Genomic DNA, 20,804 nt, shown 5'->3' with positions numbered 1-20,804 from the left:
AAAGCCATAATTGCCATCAATAACAGGAGAAAAACAACGGTTCCAGAACATCTCTAGGTGTATGACTGAGTGCGTCGATGTGGAAATACTGAATTCTGTGAGAGGGTTAGCACTGTGTGACCGTTCCTGCTCTATTCAAATTTGCCTCCTGGTTAGTGCACAAAGGATATGCGTTTACTCTGGGAACATTCTGTAGTTTCCTACTCTATTGATCATAGACACTGTGTGTGTGTGTGTACAAAACAAGCTAATATTGGAACAGAGATTGAACGCACAACGTAAAGTTCACAGATTTTTGACTTATTTAAGTCTTTATTAAACGATTACTTTTTTGAAAGTCTGTGTACTTCGCCACTCTCTGGCCCATTGAATCGAGGTCCCTGTACTGCTGTTAATGTGATCACAGGCAGTCATTTCTTCATTACATCACAAACACCACGATTCACTCTCCACACAAACCCAATTTCAGCACAGGATGCTGCAGAAACAATCAAGGAGGTCCTGTCCAATGGCAACAGCATTTTCAAACAAAATTAAACAAACTTTTGACATGAAGCTGATGCTAGAGGCTTTGGGATTCTTTCCCGTCATGTTAGGATGGTGTCATCGATGTGTTCTGTTGACTCTGGCTGGCTGGCAAGTTTCTTCAGAGATCGCCGGTAGCTCTCAGCTAGTAAATCCAGACTAGCGGTATCAAGAATTTTGGACACATTCTGGAGAGGAAGGGAAAGAGTTCACATGACTTTTGTTTCTATTTTACTCATATCAAACTGTACCATCTAGTGATAAGAGCTGGAAACCTCAGTAATTACAACAAAATTCATACAAAAATCAAGTATACATCACAAGTTAAAGGTTTGAAAAAAATGTAAATCACGGCTTCTTAGGTTTTTACATTTTCTGAAATTTCAATGGATGGTCATGTTTGCCACTCTCACTTTCACTATAGACCTATTTCTGTATCTGCACCTGAGCTCTTCTGAAAGCAAGCAGCAGACTGACATAACGAGGAATAACAAATAGTGAACTCTAAACTCACTAGGTTAAGAAGAGGTCAATAATAATAATATTATTAATAATAATCCCTCCAAAACTAAAAACAATTAAATTGGTCATGTTCAATCTACGACTGTTTGTGGGACATTGCTGTGCGCAATTGGCTGCCGCGTTCGCCCACAAATATACAGTCAATTCACTTTACAGTGTGTTCTGTGAAGCGCTTTGGGACGTCCTCCCGACGTGAAAAGCGCTATATCAAATGCAAGGATTATTATTATTATTAATCTAGGAAAAAATTTGAGGAGATTGAATAACAGAGTTCCATATCTGGCACGTCATGTTACGAACCATGCCTCAGCGGAATCTGAACGGGTTGATCAATACTGAATTCGGGCAGGTTGGAGAATCACGGTTTCTTCAGCCAATATAGAGATACCAGAAGTGTTGTTTCAATCCACATGTTGTGATTAATACATTGTATGAGAGGAAACAATGTGTGAACCATTCCTCCCCTCATCCCCATGACACTGAAATACATCTGATGTCATGACTCGATTCTCAAAATTCCTAAAAAGAATCTTTGGCTGCCTTTCCTTTGGAAATCTGCCATGTTTCTCTTACAGCATTTTGCCTGTCAAATGTCAAACAAGGTGTCACATGGCCAAGGTTAATGAATAAAGGTGGCTCTGGATTGAATTGAAACAAGCAACAATAACAAAATTACATTAAACTTCATGGAGACCTTTTGATATCATTATAAAAGGCATTTACAAAGTGCCAATGGGAAAATAGAGGTTGGTATTTCATCCAGAACAAATAATAATAATCCTTGCATTTGATATAGCACCTTTTCACGTCTTCAAGATGTCTCAAAGTGCTTCACAGAACACACTGTAAAGTGAATTGACTGTATATTTTGTGGCCGAAAGTGTTCAGATGGGGCGGTGAGGAAGAAGGTTCAACTTACTTGGTTCTTGGGTGGTATCAAACTCCTGAATCTAATGTTCCTGGTTATTTCTGTACATTTCATAACGGGTGAATGAAGAGAAGGAGGAATAACTAATATAAGTGGACATTCACATACCTGATAAATCTCTTCACCTTCTCGTAACCTGAGCAAGCTGACAATTGCCTGTTCACTGTACGCTCTCACGCTGGTGTTTTTGTCCTTTGTATTGTCCAGTAAGGCTTTCAGAATTGGCTTGATGGTCTGAATTTCAAGAGGCTGTAAATTGTCTTTGTTCACCAACCAGATCATTTTCTCTGCTATGAGTTTCAGATCGCTGGCTGAGTTCTGCAAGCTCTGCATGGTTAAGTGAGAAGCGTCAAGAAACTGGAGCACAGAGACAGAACATTTTATCCATACAAATAATATTTTTTTAAAAATCCTTGCATTTGATATAGTGAGACGTCTCAAAGCGCTTCACAGAATATATTGTAAAGTGAGTTGACTGTATATTTTGTGGCTGAAATGCAGCAGCACAGCAGTGACAGTCGTGGATTGTGTGACCAAATATCTTATCTGGGCACATTTTGTTTTCCAAGTCACCACCTCAAATCCAATTTCTGCATTGGATACATATCCAAGGAACAGAAGAATCCCAGGGGCCCATAATCCACACCCAGATAATACCCCATTCCATATCCCACCCACTGCTTTTACTGCCTCTCTCTAAATGTCAGCCACCCAGGTCTTCCGACTCCCAGCGATGAACCGAATTCCTCCCCTTCCAGAGGAGGGCCGTTCAAGCACTCAGCATGAGGTTCCACCTAAACATTTCTATTTTTCAACACAAAAATTTTCAATTCTTTAAATAAACGCATCGATAATCTTTGCATAATCCAGCGTCTTAGAACGTCCTCTCGACATGAAAGGCGCTACACAAATGTAATGTTGTATTGTATTATATATTCCACACATTACGTCAAAACATCTCAAAGCCCTTCAGTGTTCTGAAATGCATTTGTAGGTGAATGCCGCAGCCAATATTATACAGGAATGTCCCAAAAGCAGCCATGAAGTGATTGACCAATTTTACCAGGAGGACTGGTGACCAGGACACTGGGAGAAACTCCCTTCTTGATCAGTGCCACAGGATTGTCAACATCGATGTACATGTAGCTGGAACGTCGATTTAACACCTCAATCCAAAACGTCTCTGACAATGCAGTGCTGCCGCAGTCTAGATGATGAGATCAAAGTCCTGACATGAACCCACAACTTTCTGATTGAGAGGTGACATGTGCTACCCAAATGAGTGAAACTAACACCTTTTAACATGACGACGACACTGCTGTCAGGGGAAAGGTCCTTGTAATTGAATATGCAAATCTTACCTTTACGAGTAGAGAGAGAAGTTTGGGGGATACTGACTCATCCTTTAACTGCATTTGATGTTTCAGCAGGAAACCCATGGCTCGGATTCCACTCATGGCAATAGGAATCTGCATTATAAAACAGAGAGCAAATAAAAGGTCAACTTCTGAGTGAGTTGGATGAATTCTCCATCTCTTAATCAGGGTTTCTGTTCACATCAGACCAGCAGTGTCTCCCAGAATTAAAGCAGAAAGTTAAAGCTGTGTTAACTTCATACCAGGATCTCACCAAAGTAAAATGCTATTGTTGTGTGTTTTATTTACATGGTATGGAGAAGTGTGCCACATCTGAAACATTTACTACGGAAGAGAGAAAACTAAACAATAACTGTTGCAATGAATAAATTCAATGTTTGGAATAAATTCCACGTTTGGCAATTGGGTAAAACTGCACCATCACAAAAACACATTTGTCTCCTGGGTAATATTTGTTGACATGGGTCTGGACCCTTATCATTTTAATCAATACAGGTTCCAGATCAGATACTACAAAATAACTGAGTTGAACACATCTGTGAGAACAAGGGCTGCAGCAAAAGAAAAACAATACATGCAACAACTTTTCCTGTGTGGGCGATTTACTCAGTTAAGTTTAGATCCTTGCATGTCATTCTCAGGTTGTACATTGCTGTGGTCAGATGCGTCTTGATAACTGCATACAGTTCTGATCACAAGAAAATAAGGGGGCTGCCATGGCCCTAGATTCCCCAGTGCAGAGGAGAGCAATGAGGATGATTCCCCAGTGTTAGAGGAATGCGTTATGAGCCATGGTTAGACAAGCTAGTCTTGAAAGGAGGTGGTTTAGTGGGGACCTCATACTAATACTGAAAGAAGTAAACCAAACCCAGATCAACCTTTAGGATGCATCTTGACAGTGGAACAAGAGGACAACAACAATAAGATTCCATTTATAGAGCGACTTTCATGTCGGGAGGATGTCCCAAAGCGCTGTACAGTTGGGTCAGGACCCGAGCAGGGGGGAAATGGTCAGGGTGAGGGAAGGGAGGGGGCAGAGAGTTGAGAGGGGAGCTGAAGGCATGGTCAAAGAGAAAGGCCTTGAGACCGGCTTTGAAGGAGGAAAGGGAGGAGGCGGCAAAGGCACTGGCGGATAGAGCTCCAGAGCCTCGGGGCTGAGAGGCTGAAGGCCCGACCACCGATGGTAGGGCGGTTGGGAAGGGGGATGTGGAGCAGACCGGAGCCAGAGGAACAGAGGGTACGGGCAGGTAGATAGGGGGATAGTAGGTCGGAGAGGTAGGAGGGAGCGAGGCCGTGAATGGCCTTGTAGGCGAGGATGAGGACATAGGTTTAGAGCTGTAAAGGGAAATTTCAGTACAGATACCAGGAAGCTTTTCTTTACGTAGAGGGTAAAGAACTGGAACAAGTTGCCAGGAAAGGTAATTAGAGGCCAAGACACTGGATCTGTTTAAAAAGCAATGGGCAGAAATGGGCTGCCCATGAACATGGAGGTGAACTAATGAGAAAGCTTGGAGCATCAGAGCCAATAACACAGCTGGTAATAGTAACAAATAATAATAATCATTGCGTTTGATACAGCACCTCATCACATCGAGAAATCTCAAAGCACTTCACAGGACACATAACCCTGCCTCCCATTACAATACAAGTGTAGTAACTGTGGGCGAAGTGCGGCAGCCAATCGCGCACAGCGACGTCTCACAAACAGTCATGGATTGAGTGACCAAATTATTACATTTATTTTGAAGGGATTATTACCTCTGGAAAGTGATCCGCCAAATGACTAAAAAGCGGGTTCCTAGTTATTGCTGGCAAACAGAGATCCGTTTGTGTGTGTGTGTGTGTGTGTGTGTGTGTGGAGTAAGGAAACTTGCCTAAGGTTTCACCCTTAGACAAGTTTAGTAAACCCGTTCTTTACCCTGTCTGCTGTAGCACTGGCGATGATCATGTCCAGCACCGTGCTGTTGTACTCAGGTGTGCAAAGCCGTCCGGGAGCTGCTTTCATTGCCACAGAGAGGCTATACTCCGTCCATGTCTCACCATCCAGTCAATACCAGATACATCAGCTGGGGATAAAGGGACAGATTTAAAGTCAGTAGCTGTATTACTGAAATCTAAAATTTTAAACCATAACATTAATCAATAAGTTGCTAGAGATACAGACTCTGTAATACAGATAAACTCTGGGCCAGTTCCGAGCAAACTTGGGCTCTTAACTACATAACTGCCTGACTTCAGCACTGAATTTGTTCTCCCAAAAGAAGGGCCCACTGGATGACTGTGCTTCTTGAGAAGAGCTGAAGGGTCACAGTGCAGGTCACGCCAAGATTACAAAGAGCAGAAACAAGAAAAGCAGTAACGTGACAACAAGCTTGAGTTTAAAAGATTCTATGAGGAAGGGAAGAGGAAGGGAGGTGTTGTCTTGAAATCAATGCAAGAAATAAGAGCAGGAATCAAGGTAATGGGTTTTGATTTGAACAGCGAGGATATTCTGCCAAATGCATTTTGTACAATATTCATCTACGATAACACAGAAAAAGAGAGGAGTGTGAGGACTATGTTTTGATAGAGGAGTATCAAACACTAAAAAGACAGGAGATATTGTACCAGAGACAGGATGGAAGTCAGAAAAATAGAAAATGTTCCAACAATATGCGTCTGGGCTCAAATCTCAGTCTCATTGCTGGGCAGAGTAACTCTTTGTCTTTTGTACGTTATTACCTGACCTGGGTCCTAAATAATAATAATCCTTGCAATTGATATAGCGCCTTATCACATAGAATCATACAATACAGAAGGAGACCATTCTGCCCACCGTGTCTGTGCCGGTTCTTTTAAAAGAGCTTCCAAATCAATCCCACCGCACCCGCGCTGTGGGTCTGTTCTCTTAACTTACCCAAAAGATGCTGTTGTAGAATTGTATTGAGTTCATCATCTGATATGAATGCACACAGCTCCCCGAGACACCCGGCTGAGGCCATGCGAGTGGCATCCTGGTAGAAGAGACAACCATTAACACACGTTATAATAAAATGCAACATCACAGATATTTTCTTATCTTTTGAGGGGTTTAACCAGGTGCCAAACACATGTCGAAACCGGTATCCAACCAGACCGAATATATCTCCACAGGGAAATCTGTGCCATGACTCGCTCTGCCTTCCCCCATCTCCGCAACATTGCCCGACTGCCTCACCCCTCAGACCGCTGAAACCCTCATGCATGTCTCCATTACATCTAGGCTCGACTATGCCAATGCCCTGTTTGTCGGCCTTCCCAACTCTTCCCTCCACAAGCTGCAGATCCTCCAGAACTCTGCAGCCCGTGTCCTCTCCCACACCAGGCTCCGTGACCCCATCAGCCCCACCCTCGCCCGGCTCCACTGGCTCCCCATCCCTCAGAGGATTGAGTTCAAAATCCTCATCCTCACCTTCAAGGCCCTCCACAGCCTTGGCCCCTCCTACCTCTCCAACTTGCTAAACAACCTGCGCACTTCCTCCGCTCAGCAGGCTCGGGTCTGCTCCATGTCTCCCGCCCGGCCCCACCATCGGCGGTCGGGCCTTCAGCTCCTCTGCCCCCACCCTCTGGAACTCCATCCCACATTCCCTTCGCCTCCTAATTCGTGACTATTCAGCGCCTTGGGACGTCCTCCCGATGTGAAAGGAGCTTTACAAACGTAATTTTGTATTGTATTGACCTTTGTCTGAAATGAAAGGCGCACTCTCTCTCTAGATTGCTGAATCCCTCCCTCCCTCCCTCCTTTCCTCCGTGGAATTGCTTCCCCTTTTCGCTAGAAATGCCCTCACTGTCCAGATTGCCATGGATGGACCACAGCGCCTGCTGTGTGACCAGGAGTTTGGAACCATGAAGGAGAACGGTTTGGACATCCGAAGCTTACCCTGCACTGTGACCTAGTCGTGGGAGGGCAGACTGTCTCTCAAACCTATCAACTGCCTCAAAAAATATATAACTTCAGTGGAGGATTGAGCACCATCTTCAGTGTGATGAGCTGAGAAACCTTCTACAGTGCTGCAATCTCTATGGTAGCTTTGGTTTCTGATGGTAACAAGCCATGGAGTCCGCAACTGTCAAATCCACCCCAGTTCTTGCCGTACCTCATCATGTCCGAGCATTCCTAACAACATCGTGGTGATGTTTTTGCGGATGGTTCCATCAACCTTGGCCCCGGCCCCCTGTGTTACAAAGCGGAGTGCCTGAAGCAATGTCTCTCTGAAAGAGAATTGAATAGATCTGTAGCAATGCAGAGCAATTACATGCACATTCCTGAGTAATGTCTTTAATATACACCCATCCCCTGCAACCCTGCAGGTTTTCCAACTGTAGCTTGTGGAGTTAAAACTACAAATACCCTTGAACAACCAAAGATAAGCGTCTAGAGTGGAGAACTTACTGCGAGTACGATCACTTACAAGTGGGAACTTTAATATCAGCCAAAGAATTCCAGAGATTAATTGTACTGCAGATTAGTTACGATCAACACTCAACCAGATCAGTGACCAGATCCCTCATGGCTCAGTGCCACATTATTGCATTTACCCACTAAGTTGTCAGTAATAATAATAATAATCCTTCCATTTGATATGACACCTTATCACATCTTTGAGACGTCTCAAAGCGCTTCATATAATATACTGTAAAGTGAATTGACTGTATAGTTTGTGGTCGAAACGCAGCAGCCAATTGCGCACAGCAGTGTCCCACAAACAGTCGTGGATTGAAGTAACCAAATTATTTTTTGAAGATATTATTACTTAGGAAAAAGCGATCCGCCAATTGACTAACAACCTGGTTTCTACTTAATGCTAGGTAAACAGAGGATGTGGAGTAAGGAAACTTGCCTAACTTTTCGCCGTGTCCTTACAATGGTGTAAGGAGACAAGCTAAAATGAAGACGTGTAATCCAGGGATCAAATGAAACTGAAAATCATAGCTTGGACTATATTCTTCCATTTCTATAGAACCTCTACCTTCCCTCATTGCTTGTTCATTTCTATTCAATCACCTCAGACTTGACCAGCTCCACTGGGTTCCCATTCCCCTAGTGGATTGAGTTCAAGATCCTTGTCCTAATCTTTAAATCCTCACCCCCCACTACATGATTTTGTCCCATCCTACCTCTGTGACCTCCTCAAACCTTAACAAACCCGGTTGGTCCCTCTGCTCAGCGGGCACTAGCCTGCCTCATGTATCTCACTCCACCATTGGTGGGTGGACTTTCAACACATCTGCCTCCACTCTCCAGAAATTCATCCCTCCCCGCACCTTGTCCAAGGTCCACCTCCAGGTCTTCCTCTTTGACTCTGCTTTCAGCCATCTTTCTCCCCCTCAGACTTCACCCCCAGACCGGGTGCAAACTCTGGACTGTCCAGCTCATTGGGGCGTCCTCCTGACATGCAAGGCGCTACATTTGTATTGAATTGAATTTATGCGGAAGTTGTCAAATTATAAAGAACCTGCTATGAGTTAATTGCCCAGTGATGTTGTTGACATAACCAAAGATCTTCCAGCAGAGACAACTCTCCACCTCTCCAATATACAACCCCCACATACCTTACGCTGGAGTCCTCTGCGTTTCGAATAAGGTTTAATAGTTCTGTAAACAGCGGATCCACCTTGGTGTGAATGACAATCAGATTCCCCAGTGCTTCTGCGGCTTTCAGGCGGACAGCACGGTTTGCGTCAGACAAGGCTTTTGTAAACGTGGTTTGAAGTTGAGGAAGGAAGGGCTTCAGGGCAATCCCTACCTGTACGTTTACAGAAACACGAGGAGAAGCAGCAATTAACTGAAAGCTGTTATTGACTCTTGGAAGTGTAGTCCTGTACACCCGTCTGGAACAATCTCTGTGTGGGGACCACAATGTATCCGTATTGAATCCTATTTTATTGTCTATTTTAGATATCAAATTATGCTGGAGATTGACGGCTGGACCTACCACAAGGTGACTGTAACCTTTGAAGAATACGTTTTATGTAGTTGTAATGGATTCTATATGGAATTTGAATAAAAAGCGATAGAATACATTTCACGGTCGAAGGCTTTGCTCTTACCTTGCCGAGCAGCAAGCTGAGGGTGTCCAGCAGAGCCACCTTCACGTTCCAGCTGAACCGATCGCCCAAGATGCGGATCAGAGGTCCAGTGATGTTGATCACAGACGGTTTCAGGGCTTCTGCTGAAGTCAATTTGATAACGAGTCCGAGAGCTTTGGCAGCTTCCTCCTTCTGCTCAGGGCTCCCGGTCAGAACACCCTCTCGCAGAACTGGCAGGATTGACGTAACCCCCTAAAATAGGTGATTAGGGACATTTTCAGCTCAAGACGTCTTCTAGATATACGGTAAAGTGAACTGCCTGTATATTTGTGGGCGAAACGTGGCAGCCAATTGCGCACAGCAGCATCCCACAAACAGTTGTGGATTGAGTGACCAAATTATTATGATTAGTTTTTTTTCTTGAGGGATTATTATCAGATGTGTGGAGTAGGGAAACTTGCCTTAGGTTTTGCCCTGCCGGGAATCAAACCCAGGTCTCTCTTGCGAGGCGAGTGGTCTAACCACTGAGCTACAGGACTCCATGATGAAGCACAGAACTACCGGTGCTCAGACACTCAATGCTCTTACCTTTTTAGGAATACAGAACCCTGGCAGATGTTCTCCTTTTGCGTCCGCAGCTGCTGCACGGATATCTTTGTGCAGATCATCAATCAAGGACAGCTGGCCGCCAGAATCCAACTTCTAATTGAGGAAAATTGAAGATAGTCAAGAGATTTGAGGGTTTTCAAACACGGAATGAACTACAAGCTACAAATAAGAAAAAAAGGTGTTTAGGAGGGAGATAGACAATTGTAAAGTAAGAGTCTATTCAGGGTCATGGAGTAAGAGCAGCGATGTAAAATTCAAAACCTAAAGAGCGTGATTGAATAAAAATTGACAGACTGAATGAACTAATCCTGTTCCTACATTCATAATATAAATTGAGCTCACATACTAATTTGAGGTGTAATGAGGTGTACTTGCAATATCAATCTCCCCCCCGGAACATTTTGGAATACATAAAGTTAGTTTCTTCCCTCATCGTTTTTGGTTCTAGATCCGAGTCCATGATCTTAAGTCCAATTAAGAAAAATCTCAGTATAAGTCAGTACCCACTGCCAAACTGAGACGCACAACAACAACTTGCACTTACATAGCGCCCTCCACCAGGGTAGCGTCACAGAGCGCTTAACAGTGGCGGAGCCTGACTCCGAGCCGGGTTGCGAGGGGAGGTGGCCGTAAGCAAGGTCGAAGAGGAAGGTTTTCAGGTGGGACTTGACAAAGGGGACACACTACCTTGGTTACTGCACTGAGAGCATCCCAGCTCTCATTGAGGACAGTTTCATCGGCATCATTGAAGAGTCTGATTAAACCAGCCATCAGATTCCTAACGTGGGGGAAATAGTCAGCCTTGGACTTGGAGCAGTAAGTGTTGATGATGGTTGCTGCAGCTTTGCGCATTCCAACATCCGGGTTCTTCGTGGCCTCCAGAAGATCCTCCAGAATTATTCTTTGACCAACTTCATCCACCACAGAAAGAATGACTGTATGACAGTTTGCCAGCTCCTGTAAGAGACATCTCGATTAGGACAACATAGGTGATGTCATTTGCATTGAAAGCACGCAGCTGTTGTACGTAAAAGTTGGCAAAAAGAGAGACAATGCACTAGAACAGGAGGAGGCCATTCAGCCCCTCAAGCTTGTTCCGCTATTCTATAAGATCAGAGCTGATCTGTACCTCAACTACAATTACCCACCCTTGCCCTGTATCCTTTAGTACCCTGACCTAACAAATATCTGTCCACCTCAGTCTTGAAGATGTGAATGGATCCAGGATCCAGCCTTTTTGGGGAGAGAGTTCCAGATTTCCACTACCCTTTGGGTGAAAAACTATCTCCTAATTTCACTCCTAAATGGTCTGGCTCTAATTTTAAGATGATGCCCCCTTGTTCTGGATTCCCTGACCAGAGGAAATAGTTTCTGTGTATATACCCTATCAAACCCCTTTATTATGTTAAAAAACATTCAGATCAGCCCTCAACCTTCTAAACCCAAGAGAATACAGACCAAGTTTATGCAACATGTCCTCATAATTTAACCCTTTAAGCCCTGGTATCATTGTGGTGAAACTGTGCTGCACCCCCTCCAGAGCCAATATATCCTTCCTGAGGTATGATGCCCAAAGCTAAATGCAGTCTCCAGATGGGGTCTGACCAAGGCTCCATACAGTCAAAGAATAATCTCCTCTCCTTTATATCTCAGCTTCCTTGAGGAAAAAGGCCAACACCCCATTAGCCTTGTTGATAACTTTTTGTACCTGTGAGCTTGTTTTTAGTGAGTTGTGTATGTGGACACTCAAATCCCTTTGCTCCTCCACAATTCTTAGTTTCTCACAATTTAGAAAATATTCTGTTTTGCTATTTTTAGATCTACAGTGGATGACCTCACACTTCCCCACATTGAATTCCACCTGACATTTTACTCACTCAATCTGTCAAAGTTCCTTTGTCACTTCCTGCTCCTATCTACACAATTTACTGTGCCTCCTAACTTTGTGTCATCTGCAAGTTTTGATATAAAACTCTCTATTCCTTCATCCAAGTCATTTATATACACGGTGAATAGCTAAGGGCCCAGTACAGACCCCTGGGGGTTCTCTGCTAACTGAAATGCCATTTGTAGTTAAAAAGAATTCAATGTGTTATGAAGCTAATTAGAAAGCAACAAAAAACCTGATCAATCACGGCCTAACAGAAATTTCTTAAGACACTTAAAAGGAGAAATGTTGAGCTAGCCAAGCACCTGCCATAGAAATTGGTGATTTCTTAATCATAGAATGTTACAGCACAGTAGGAGGCCATTCGGCAAATCGGGACTCTGTCTGCTCTTTGGAAGAGCTAACCAATCATTCCCACTCCCCCGCTCTTTCCCCATATCCTTGCAAATTATTGCTTTTCAAGTACCTGTCCATTTCCCTTTTCAAAGTTATTATTGAATCTGTTTCCACCGACCCTTTCAGGCCGTGCATTCCAGACCTTAACAACTCTTTATGTAAAACAAAATTTCTCCTTCTCTCCTCTCTGGTTCTTTTGTTAATCAACTTGAATAATAATAATAACCCTTGCATTTGATAGAGAGCTTTTCACGTCGGGAGGACGTCCCAAAGCGCTTCACAGAACACACTGTAAAGTGAATTGACTGTATATTTGTGGGCGAACGCGGCAGCCAATTGCGCACAGCAATGTCCCACAAACAGTCGTAGATTGAAAATGACCAATTTTTTTTATTATTGTTTTTGGTTTTGGAGGGATTATTATTAGGCTCTGTGTGGAGTAAGGAAACTTGCCCAAGGTTTCGCCCTCTGCCTGGAGTTGAACTCAGGTCTCTCACTTGCAAAGCGAGTGCTCTAACCACTGAGCTACAGGACTCCAGCTCAGCTGAATCTCTGTCCTCTGGTTACCAACCCACCCGCCAGTGGAAACAGTTTCCCCCTATCTACGCTATCAGAACCCCTCATAATTTTGAACACCTCTATCAAATCTCCCTTTAACCTCCTCTGCTCTAAGGAGAACAATCCCCACATTTCACAGTGGGAAATATGATACCATGCGAGAGTTAAATCCAAACCAATCCAAACTAGCCACGAACAATAAGAACCACCTTCCAGCACTCACTCTTAATGGTGAGATAACATTAAGGTCACAAATACTTACCTCTTGTCCTTCGCTGGTTCCCATCTTGTCCTTCAGTGCAGTCATCAGAGCAGGCAGTATCACACTGAGGTGTCGTGTCAATGCATCTCCTGCTACAGAAGACAGGAATGCGAGCACCCGTGTGTTCACCGGGGGAGCGGTAAGCTGGAGAGAACAAGGAAAGCAAAAAATGGAGGGGATGTGTTTTGAAAGGCCCTTTTTGGTGCGTGACCTCTCAGGTCGAATTATTGAGATCTCCTTGTGGAATGTGAAATCCACAGGAAGAGATCATTGGGGTGTTTACACACCGCTATCTCACGCATTCAGCATTTTCTTCTCTGCTGCACCATTCCCAGACTCCCCCGCTATTTATCCTGATCTATTTCAAATTTTAGTGGCAAGATCGCCGGATATGAATCACAATTGTCTGTTCATAAACAGCTGCATTTCTTTATATAAACAATAATAATCCTTGGATTTAATATCGCGCCTTATCACAGCTTCAAAACGTCTCAAAGCGCTTCACAGAATACACTGTAAAGTGAATTGACTGTATTTTGCGGGCGAAATGCGGCAGCCAATTGCGCACAGCAGCGTCCCAAAAAGAGTTGTAAATTGAGGGACCAAATTATTATTATTTTTTTGAAGGGATTACTGCTCCCGGAAAAGAGATCCGCCAATCGACTAACAACCCGGTTTCTACTTACTGCTGGGTAAACAGAGGCATGAGGATTAAGGAAACTTGTTCAAAGTTACACCTTGCCTGGGAATTGAACCCAGGTCCTCTCGGTTGTGAGGCGAGTGCTCTAACCACTAAGCTACAGGATTTAACAATGTTAAATCTTCAGGCAGGTCTATATTTTTTGAATGCTGTTTCATCAACAGACCAGTTAAACCAGTCTCTTCTTGCCCGAGGTTTCCTATGTTACATACCTTTGGCACGAGATAAGGGAGAACAACACGACTCTTTACTGCCATCACTTGCTTCAGTCCATCCAGAGCAAATTCTGACATTTCTTCATCATCCTGCCAGACACAATAATCAGCTGATCTCAATCCAACATAACACAGACACAGACATAATAATTGTTGCAACTTAATTTCAAATTCATCTCTCACACATTGCTAATAGTAACAGGCAGAACTGTTCCTTTATGACTCGGATATAACACTTAAGGCAGCAATAGCCAAAGTCTCAATGAGGCGACAAATAATAATTCACAACAGAAGAATAAGGCGGCAGACGTATCTGGGTGATAACTCTGTCCCATTCTCACTCACAAGCTGTTGTAGCAAGGATGGCAGGATGTCTTCTAGGGCCTGGTACCCGATTGTTGAGTGTAGTTGCTCAAATGTTTTGGACGCTGCCTCTCGGACTTCTTCCAAAGGATCACAAAGGGCCTTCCGCACGGTGGGAACCAGAGACTCAGAGAAGACAAGAACCTAGCACAGAGAAGGATCGGATGACAATCACAGAATGATAAGAACATTTGTGCACAGAAATAGGCCATTTGACCCATCAAGTCTAATCTGTGCTGTCTTTTTGATCTGCTTTTCTACACGCGAGTCACACAATCTATTCCCACTCTCTTGCTCCCTCCCCGATACCCTTTAATATTTCTAACTTTCACATATCTATCCACTTTCTCTTCTGAAAGAATTTACAGGATAAACTGGTTTGTCAGCAATACTGATGGCCTCATCGCTTGCTTCAGTCCATCCAGAGCAAATTCTGACATTTCCTCAGAAAGGAGCTCAGGGATTCTTTGCTGAGATTCCTGTAGAATCTGAGTTAACTAATTTAACGGTCAGGCTGAGAGGCGGCACTGCTGAGCTGACACGCCAAAGTGGTGAAAGTAAACCAAGCGGAACATAACGGGTTAACAGTTACTTACTGCGTCTCTGCTGGTGGATTTCATGATCTCACTGAGGCCAATGCAGACGCCCTGCCTCTCATCGCTCTTCTCTGATCTCAATCCCTCCTCCAGGATAGGAATGATGTCTGGCAGGATCTTTTCTCCGAGCTTCCGCACAAGATCACCCAGTGTCCTGGCAGCAATCTACAAGTTCATAACGTCAACCATGGCTAGCACGCGATTCATTTCAACTTCTGTGACCATCTGCGGTCAGGCCTTCAGCTGCACTGCCCCCACCGTTTCACTGCCCCCACCGTTTCACTGCCCTCACTGTTTGAAACCCTTTGCCTCGCTCTTTCTCTTTGCCTCCAAGATTCTCCTCTTCGACCGCGCCTTCAGTCACTCTCCTACCCCTACCCCCTCTGCCCTCCACCCTACTTCCCTCCCCCAATCCCAACTCCCAGCTCGGGTCCAAATCCCTGACTGTCCAGCGCCTTGGGTTGTCCTACTGACGCGAAGGCGCTTGACAAATGTAATTTGTTGTTGTTGTCGTTGTGAGTTGCCTGATCTAAAAACAACCCTACATCTTAAAACTGGAAATCCTTATCTCAGAACAGTAAAATGACACCATCACACAAAGAAGATTACTGACTGACTCATACAGAAAGCTACACCAGAGAGAGATGTCCAAACCATGATCAATCCATCAGAGACAACTGACCGCAACAAAAAATAGCCACCAAAGTCTAAGGTTCTATGCAGATGGGATGTTGATGGTTTCTTTTCAGTTTCAGTGGTACAATTATCATACTGATTCACAGGTCACATGAACTGCATCTCTGACAGACAGTCACTGTATTCAACAGAGCAGGGCTGGCACTGTCTATGGTTCACTTGTCCTAATGATTTTTGTGTTTGAATACTTAACATATTTGATCCAATTACATTATTATGAATTATGTGTTTGCGATACCCAGCTGTGTGCAAGCAGCAAATCTATCACCAGACCCAGATCTTGCATTCAACGACAACAACTTGTATTTATATGAAGCCCTTCATGCAGGGTAGCGTCCCAGAGCGCTTGACAGTAGCCGAGCGAACACGACGATAGCTAAGACAGGAGCTCAGGGATTCTTTGCTGAGATTCCTGTAGAATCTGGGTTAACTAGTTCACAAGCTAGTATACTTCAGTCCTATGTAGAGCCCAGCAAGCACACGGTATACTAATCAACTCAGCTGTAAAATTTGGCTGTAAAATAAAGGGAGATTAAGACGATACCATGTGGATCCTGGTCTGATTCCACATGTAAATAATGAGCAGACCCCAAAGGACAACATTACTGTTCAAGACATAAGTGCCTGTCTGATTGTGTCCGCTAGTGGTTTAAATATAGTATCACAGGAGAACTGTGTGATAAACGAGAGCGTTAAAAACTGAGAGGCTACCCTGCGTGGAGGGTGCTACGTAAGTGCAAGTCGTTCTTGAACCAGTATGGTGTTATATCCACCCGGTTAATTCGTATTTTCTTGTTTATTAGCCCTGAATAGATTGGACTACAAGAGAAGGTCTTTTTGTAAATGTGAAATCCTCCTCTGAAAATAATTCCCCGGAGACTGAGCCTTGCTCAGGCTTCAACAACAACAACAACTTACATTTATATAGCTCCCCTCACGCGGGGTAGCCTCACGGGAGGGCCTCACTCTCCAACAGCTCAGAACCAAACCGTGTCAGCCCATAAGACTGTCAGATACCATCAGTCTGAGAGGGTTCAGACTCACCGTTCTCTTGTCTGCACACGTGCTCGCCAAGAAACCCAGTAACAAGCCAAAGAGGGTCGGCAGGACCTCCCGCAGTGTCCGCGGTGTGTTGGACACAACGATCTTCCAGACGTGGAGCGAGGCCTGACGCACGACCAGCTGTGTATCAGAACGGCCCATGTAGAGCCCAGCAAGCACCCGGTTTCGCCTGTCCTCACCAAGAGCATTAATGATAGCCTGAAAGGAGAGACGGGGGGGGGGGGGGGAGATGGGAGATGTTATACTATATTATATTCTCACAAAACATTTCATAATTCAACTGACATTCACTCAGTCACAAAGCAAACTACTTCTTGGCACTTCAGTGACAAGTCCAGGATGACAACCGATGGCAGTTGCAGAAATAACAACAAAGTACAGCGCCTTTCGCGTCAGGAGGACGTCCCAAGGCGCTGGACAGTCAGGGAGCCGCACCTGAGCTGGTGGTTGGGATCAGGAGGGCGGGGAGGTTAGGGGTAGGAGGGTGAGCGAAGGCACGGTCAAATAGGAGGGTCTTGAGACAGGTCATGAAGGAGGCAAGAGAGGTGGGGAGGCGGAGGGACTGTGGGATGGAGTTCCAGAGAGTGGGGGCAAAGTGGGTGGGGCAGAGAGGCTGAAGGCTTGCCCACCAATGATGTCCCTAATGTGTGTTCCTCACCTTATTAGACTGAGCTGTGCCAAAGTTGTCATCTTCTGAGGCAGTCTCTGTGGTCATCTTTCCTGTCACACCCGACACATGGAAAAGTAGGTCTCCCAGCAGCTGCACTGAGCTGAACCTAAAGTCCAAAGTGCAAAATCAAGGTTATTTTACTATATTTAACGTGAATGTGTTCTAAACCATTTGGCCGTCCCATCAAAAATGAAATATACGTGACTCAATGCACTTGGATTATTGCCTCCAGAGAGGAACCGGTAGCTCAACCAATGATTGTTCAGGCAATCATTGGACAGGACCGAGTGAGCTATCGCCTGAGGCAGGTCAGCATTGGCAGAACAGGGAGTGAGGGCAAACATGACTGGGGTAGTAGCTGGTAAAGAGAACAGGATATGGGAGGATTCCTTAACAACCAAGCTTCATATTTTTGTATGCAAGAAAATAAGGATTTGCTGGCGAAAGAAGGCCTAGGTCCATCTAGTTTCCCTTCCACCATCCTGAATTGCTTGACGTGTCTTGTCTCAACCTATATACTGTATCCCCAGATATCATTTTCTAGCCAAAATCTATCTAATTTGTTCTCAAAACATACATTTTCTGCTTCCATCGTCTGTCTCCCTGGGAGCCTGTTTCATAAGTTTACTACTCGCTCACTGAAGTCGTGTTTCCGAAGATTTGTTCTCAATTTACCCCCTTCAAATCTTAGAATTTGTAAACCTTTTGAAAAGTCTGCAGAGACTGCTCTCTCTTCCTTGTAAATATTTGGTATTTTTAATTTGAATGCCCTCTCGAGGATTTGCAGAACCCCACCGTTTTCTGGGTGGCTGGAGCTGGGCTGGGAAGGGCTGGATACTGGGAGAAACCAGGGTAGGCACACGGTGACTGTGTACTTGTCGGCTTGGAATCACCAGCTAATAGACACTAATTACAACAAAATACATAAGAATTGTTACAACCACATTTCATTCAAGGTTTCCCTCGCCCAGCCCACCATCAGCAGTCGGGCCTTCAGCCTCTCTGCCCCCACCCTCTCAAACTCCACCCCACATTCCCTTTGTCTCGCTCCATCCTTTATCTCCTTCAAGGCATTTCTGAAGACCCTCCTCTTCAACCGCGCCTTTGGCCACCCTCCACCCTCTCAGCTCCCAAAACACCCCCCACCCGCCCCAGGTCCAAATCCCTGAGTGTCCAGTGCCTCGGAACATCCTCCCAGCTTGAAAGGTGCCAAACAATGTAATTTTGTATTGTGTTGTATCGTACCTGATTCTCCAGTTGTCATCAAACAGTCCTTGTTCCAGTTCTGGCAGCAGGAGGGCGATGGCGGTCTCAGCGTACATGCTGATGATTCGCTGTCCAGCGCGGAGCGCAGTGTCACGCACAAATTCATTCTCGTCCGCCAGAGCCTACACACAAAACCCAGACCCGCGTGTTAGATTGCAATATGTTTCGCTATCTCTTGTTATTCACAGCCACTACCTGCCCCTTGCCACACACAATCTGGAAGCACTTTCACTGTATGTCACTGTCATTTTGCCTTACACTCAGCGTACAACTAGCGAGGCAACATGTACGTGGAGACGAACCATGTTTCACCAGACAGTGTTTCTTGTGCTGCGGCTGAGCCTGAAAGACTAGGAAAAGCCAGGAGCTGCATACACGAGGAAGAAACAACAACAACTTGCATTTATAGAGCACCCCTCGCACAGGGCAGCGCCCCAGAGCCCTTGACAATGGCGGAGCACGACCCCGAGCTGCAGCGAGGGGGAGGTGGCCATAGGCACGGTCAAATAGGAAGGTCTTCAGGCGCGACATGAAGATGGGGAAAAAACCTGAAGAAAGATTACAAAATGTAAACCGACCTCTCAGGGACTCGGGGGTTTTATGCAGAACTATTACTGAAGGGCCTGTGCTGTGGCATGGATTGTGCTGTATGCATACGGTCTGTGAAAGGAGTCGCCAATGTGACTGACGTCAGGAAAAATGGGAGTTAGGTGTGGCGAAAAGTGTTAAAGAGAGGCCCCTGGGCAGATGGGCATTGGAGACAACAACAACAACTTGTATTTATATAGCGCCCTTCACGAAGGGTAGTGTCCTGGAGCGCTTGACAATGGCGCGGTCTGACCCTGAGCCAGAGGAAGAGGGGAGAGAAGAAAAAGTAAGAACAAAAGTGATTACATGTAACATTGATTAATCAGATGTAACAGGGAGCACAGGGTACGTATAGAGTACGTATAGAGTACGTATAGAGCTCTCTATACGTGTACGTATAGAGAGCAGCCAAAGTAGGCAAAGGAGAGGAGTTCATCGAGCGTGAAGAGGAAGAGGGAAGCAATGGCTAAAGGCAATGACAACGAGGGTGTGGGGTTGGTGTGAGGAACAGACCATCAATGCTGCAGCTCTTCTCGTCATGTACCAGGGAGAGAAATCGAGTTGTAACTGGGATCTTACCTTCAGAATGCAGGGTATAATGGCTCCCACGTATGCAGTGAACTTGTCTCCGAAGGTGACGGGCAGGTAGATGAACATCATCATATAGCCGTCACGGACATGAGGTGCGATCTCCACCTTACTGGCAGTGGCCACGATGTCTGGCATGAGCTTTTCTAGTTTTTCGACTCCCAGTCCAGCCATCACCTCAGCCATGCCTGAAACACAGGAAAAAGAATTAAAAACTGTGACACTTTTCCAAACACTGAATAGGCTCTTCAAGTAGTAGGATATTTGGCTAATTCTATGAGCAGTTTAATAACAATAATCCTTGCATTTGATATGGTGCCTTATGACGTCTTTGAAACGTCTCAAAGCTCTTCACAGGATATACTGCAAAGTGAATTGACTGTGTATTTTGTGGGTGAAACCCGGAAGCCAATTGTGCACAGCAGCGTCCCACAAACAGTTAGGGATTGATTGACCACATTTGAAAAAAATGTTGTTTTTTTTTGAAGGTGACAAAACACTTTTAGTCGCGGTACAAATAGGAATTAAAACTTACAGACCCCATTTTTAACATTAGTTAATTACATTACGTGGAGTCCTGTAGCTCAGTGGTTAGAGCACTCGCTTTGCAAGTGAGAGACCTGAGTTCAATTCCAGGCAGAGGGCGAAACCTTGGGCAAGTTTCCTTACTCCACACAGAGCCTAATAATAATCCCTCCAAAAAAACTAAAAACAATAATTAAATTGGTCATTTTCAATCTACGACTGTTTGTGGGACATTGCTGTGCGCAATTGGCTGCCGCGTTCGCCCACAAATATACAGTCAATTCACTTTACAGTGTGTTCTGTGAAGCGCTTTGGGACGTCCTCCCGACGTGAAAAGCGCTATATCAAATGCAAGGATTATTATTGTTATTACATTTACATAATCTTTTTTTCTTTCAATGTACCAAAATTCATCTCCCCCCA

At 44.8% G+C, this 20,804-nt stretch overlaps 1 protein-coding gene across 1 annotated transcript in view; it reads right to left on the bottom strand.

Moving 5' to 3' along the window:
• Positions 1 to 284: 284 nt before the first annotated feature.
• gcn1 (GCN1 activator of EIF2AK4) overlaps positions 285 to 20,804 on the bottom strand; it is a 63,243-nt gene continuing 42,723 nt past the window's right edge. The window contains 19 exon segments of the mRNA XM_007908730.2: positions 285 to 713; positions 2,084 to 2,302; positions 3,337 to 3,444; positions 5,270 to 5,370; positions 5,373 to 5,417; positions 6,248 to 6,344; positions 7,467 to 7,581; positions 8,923 to 9,116; positions 9,421 to 9,651; positions 9,988 to 10,101; positions 10,696 to 10,965; positions 13,113 to 13,256; positions 14,025 to 14,117; positions 14,373 to 14,534; positions 14,987 to 15,151; positions 16,727 to 16,942; positions 17,403 to 17,520; positions 18,660 to 18,802; positions 19,848 to 20,044. Of these exon segments, the coding sequence (XP_007906921.2) occupies positions 588 to 713; positions 2,084 to 2,302; positions 3,337 to 3,444; positions 5,270 to 5,370; positions 5,373 to 5,417; positions 6,248 to 6,344; positions 7,467 to 7,581; positions 8,923 to 9,116; positions 9,421 to 9,651; positions 9,988 to 10,101; positions 10,696 to 10,965; positions 13,113 to 13,256; positions 14,025 to 14,117; positions 14,373 to 14,534; positions 14,987 to 15,151; positions 16,727 to 16,942; positions 17,403 to 17,520; positions 18,660 to 18,802; positions 19,848 to 20,044 (2,858 nt within the window). The 3' untranslated portion in view covers positions 285 to 587.

This window comes from Callorhinchus milii, unplaced genomic scaffold, assembly GCF_018977255.1.
Source record: "Callorhinchus milii isolate IMCB2004 unplaced genomic scaffold, IMCB_Cmil_1.0 Scaffold8, whole genome shotgun sequence".
NCBI lineage: Eukaryota > Metazoa > Chordata > Chondrichthyes > Chimaeriformes > Callorhinchidae > Callorhinchus > Callorhinchus milii.
Note: the sequence above shows the minus strand (reverse complement) of the source record. Positions and strands in the feature narration are given on the sequence as shown.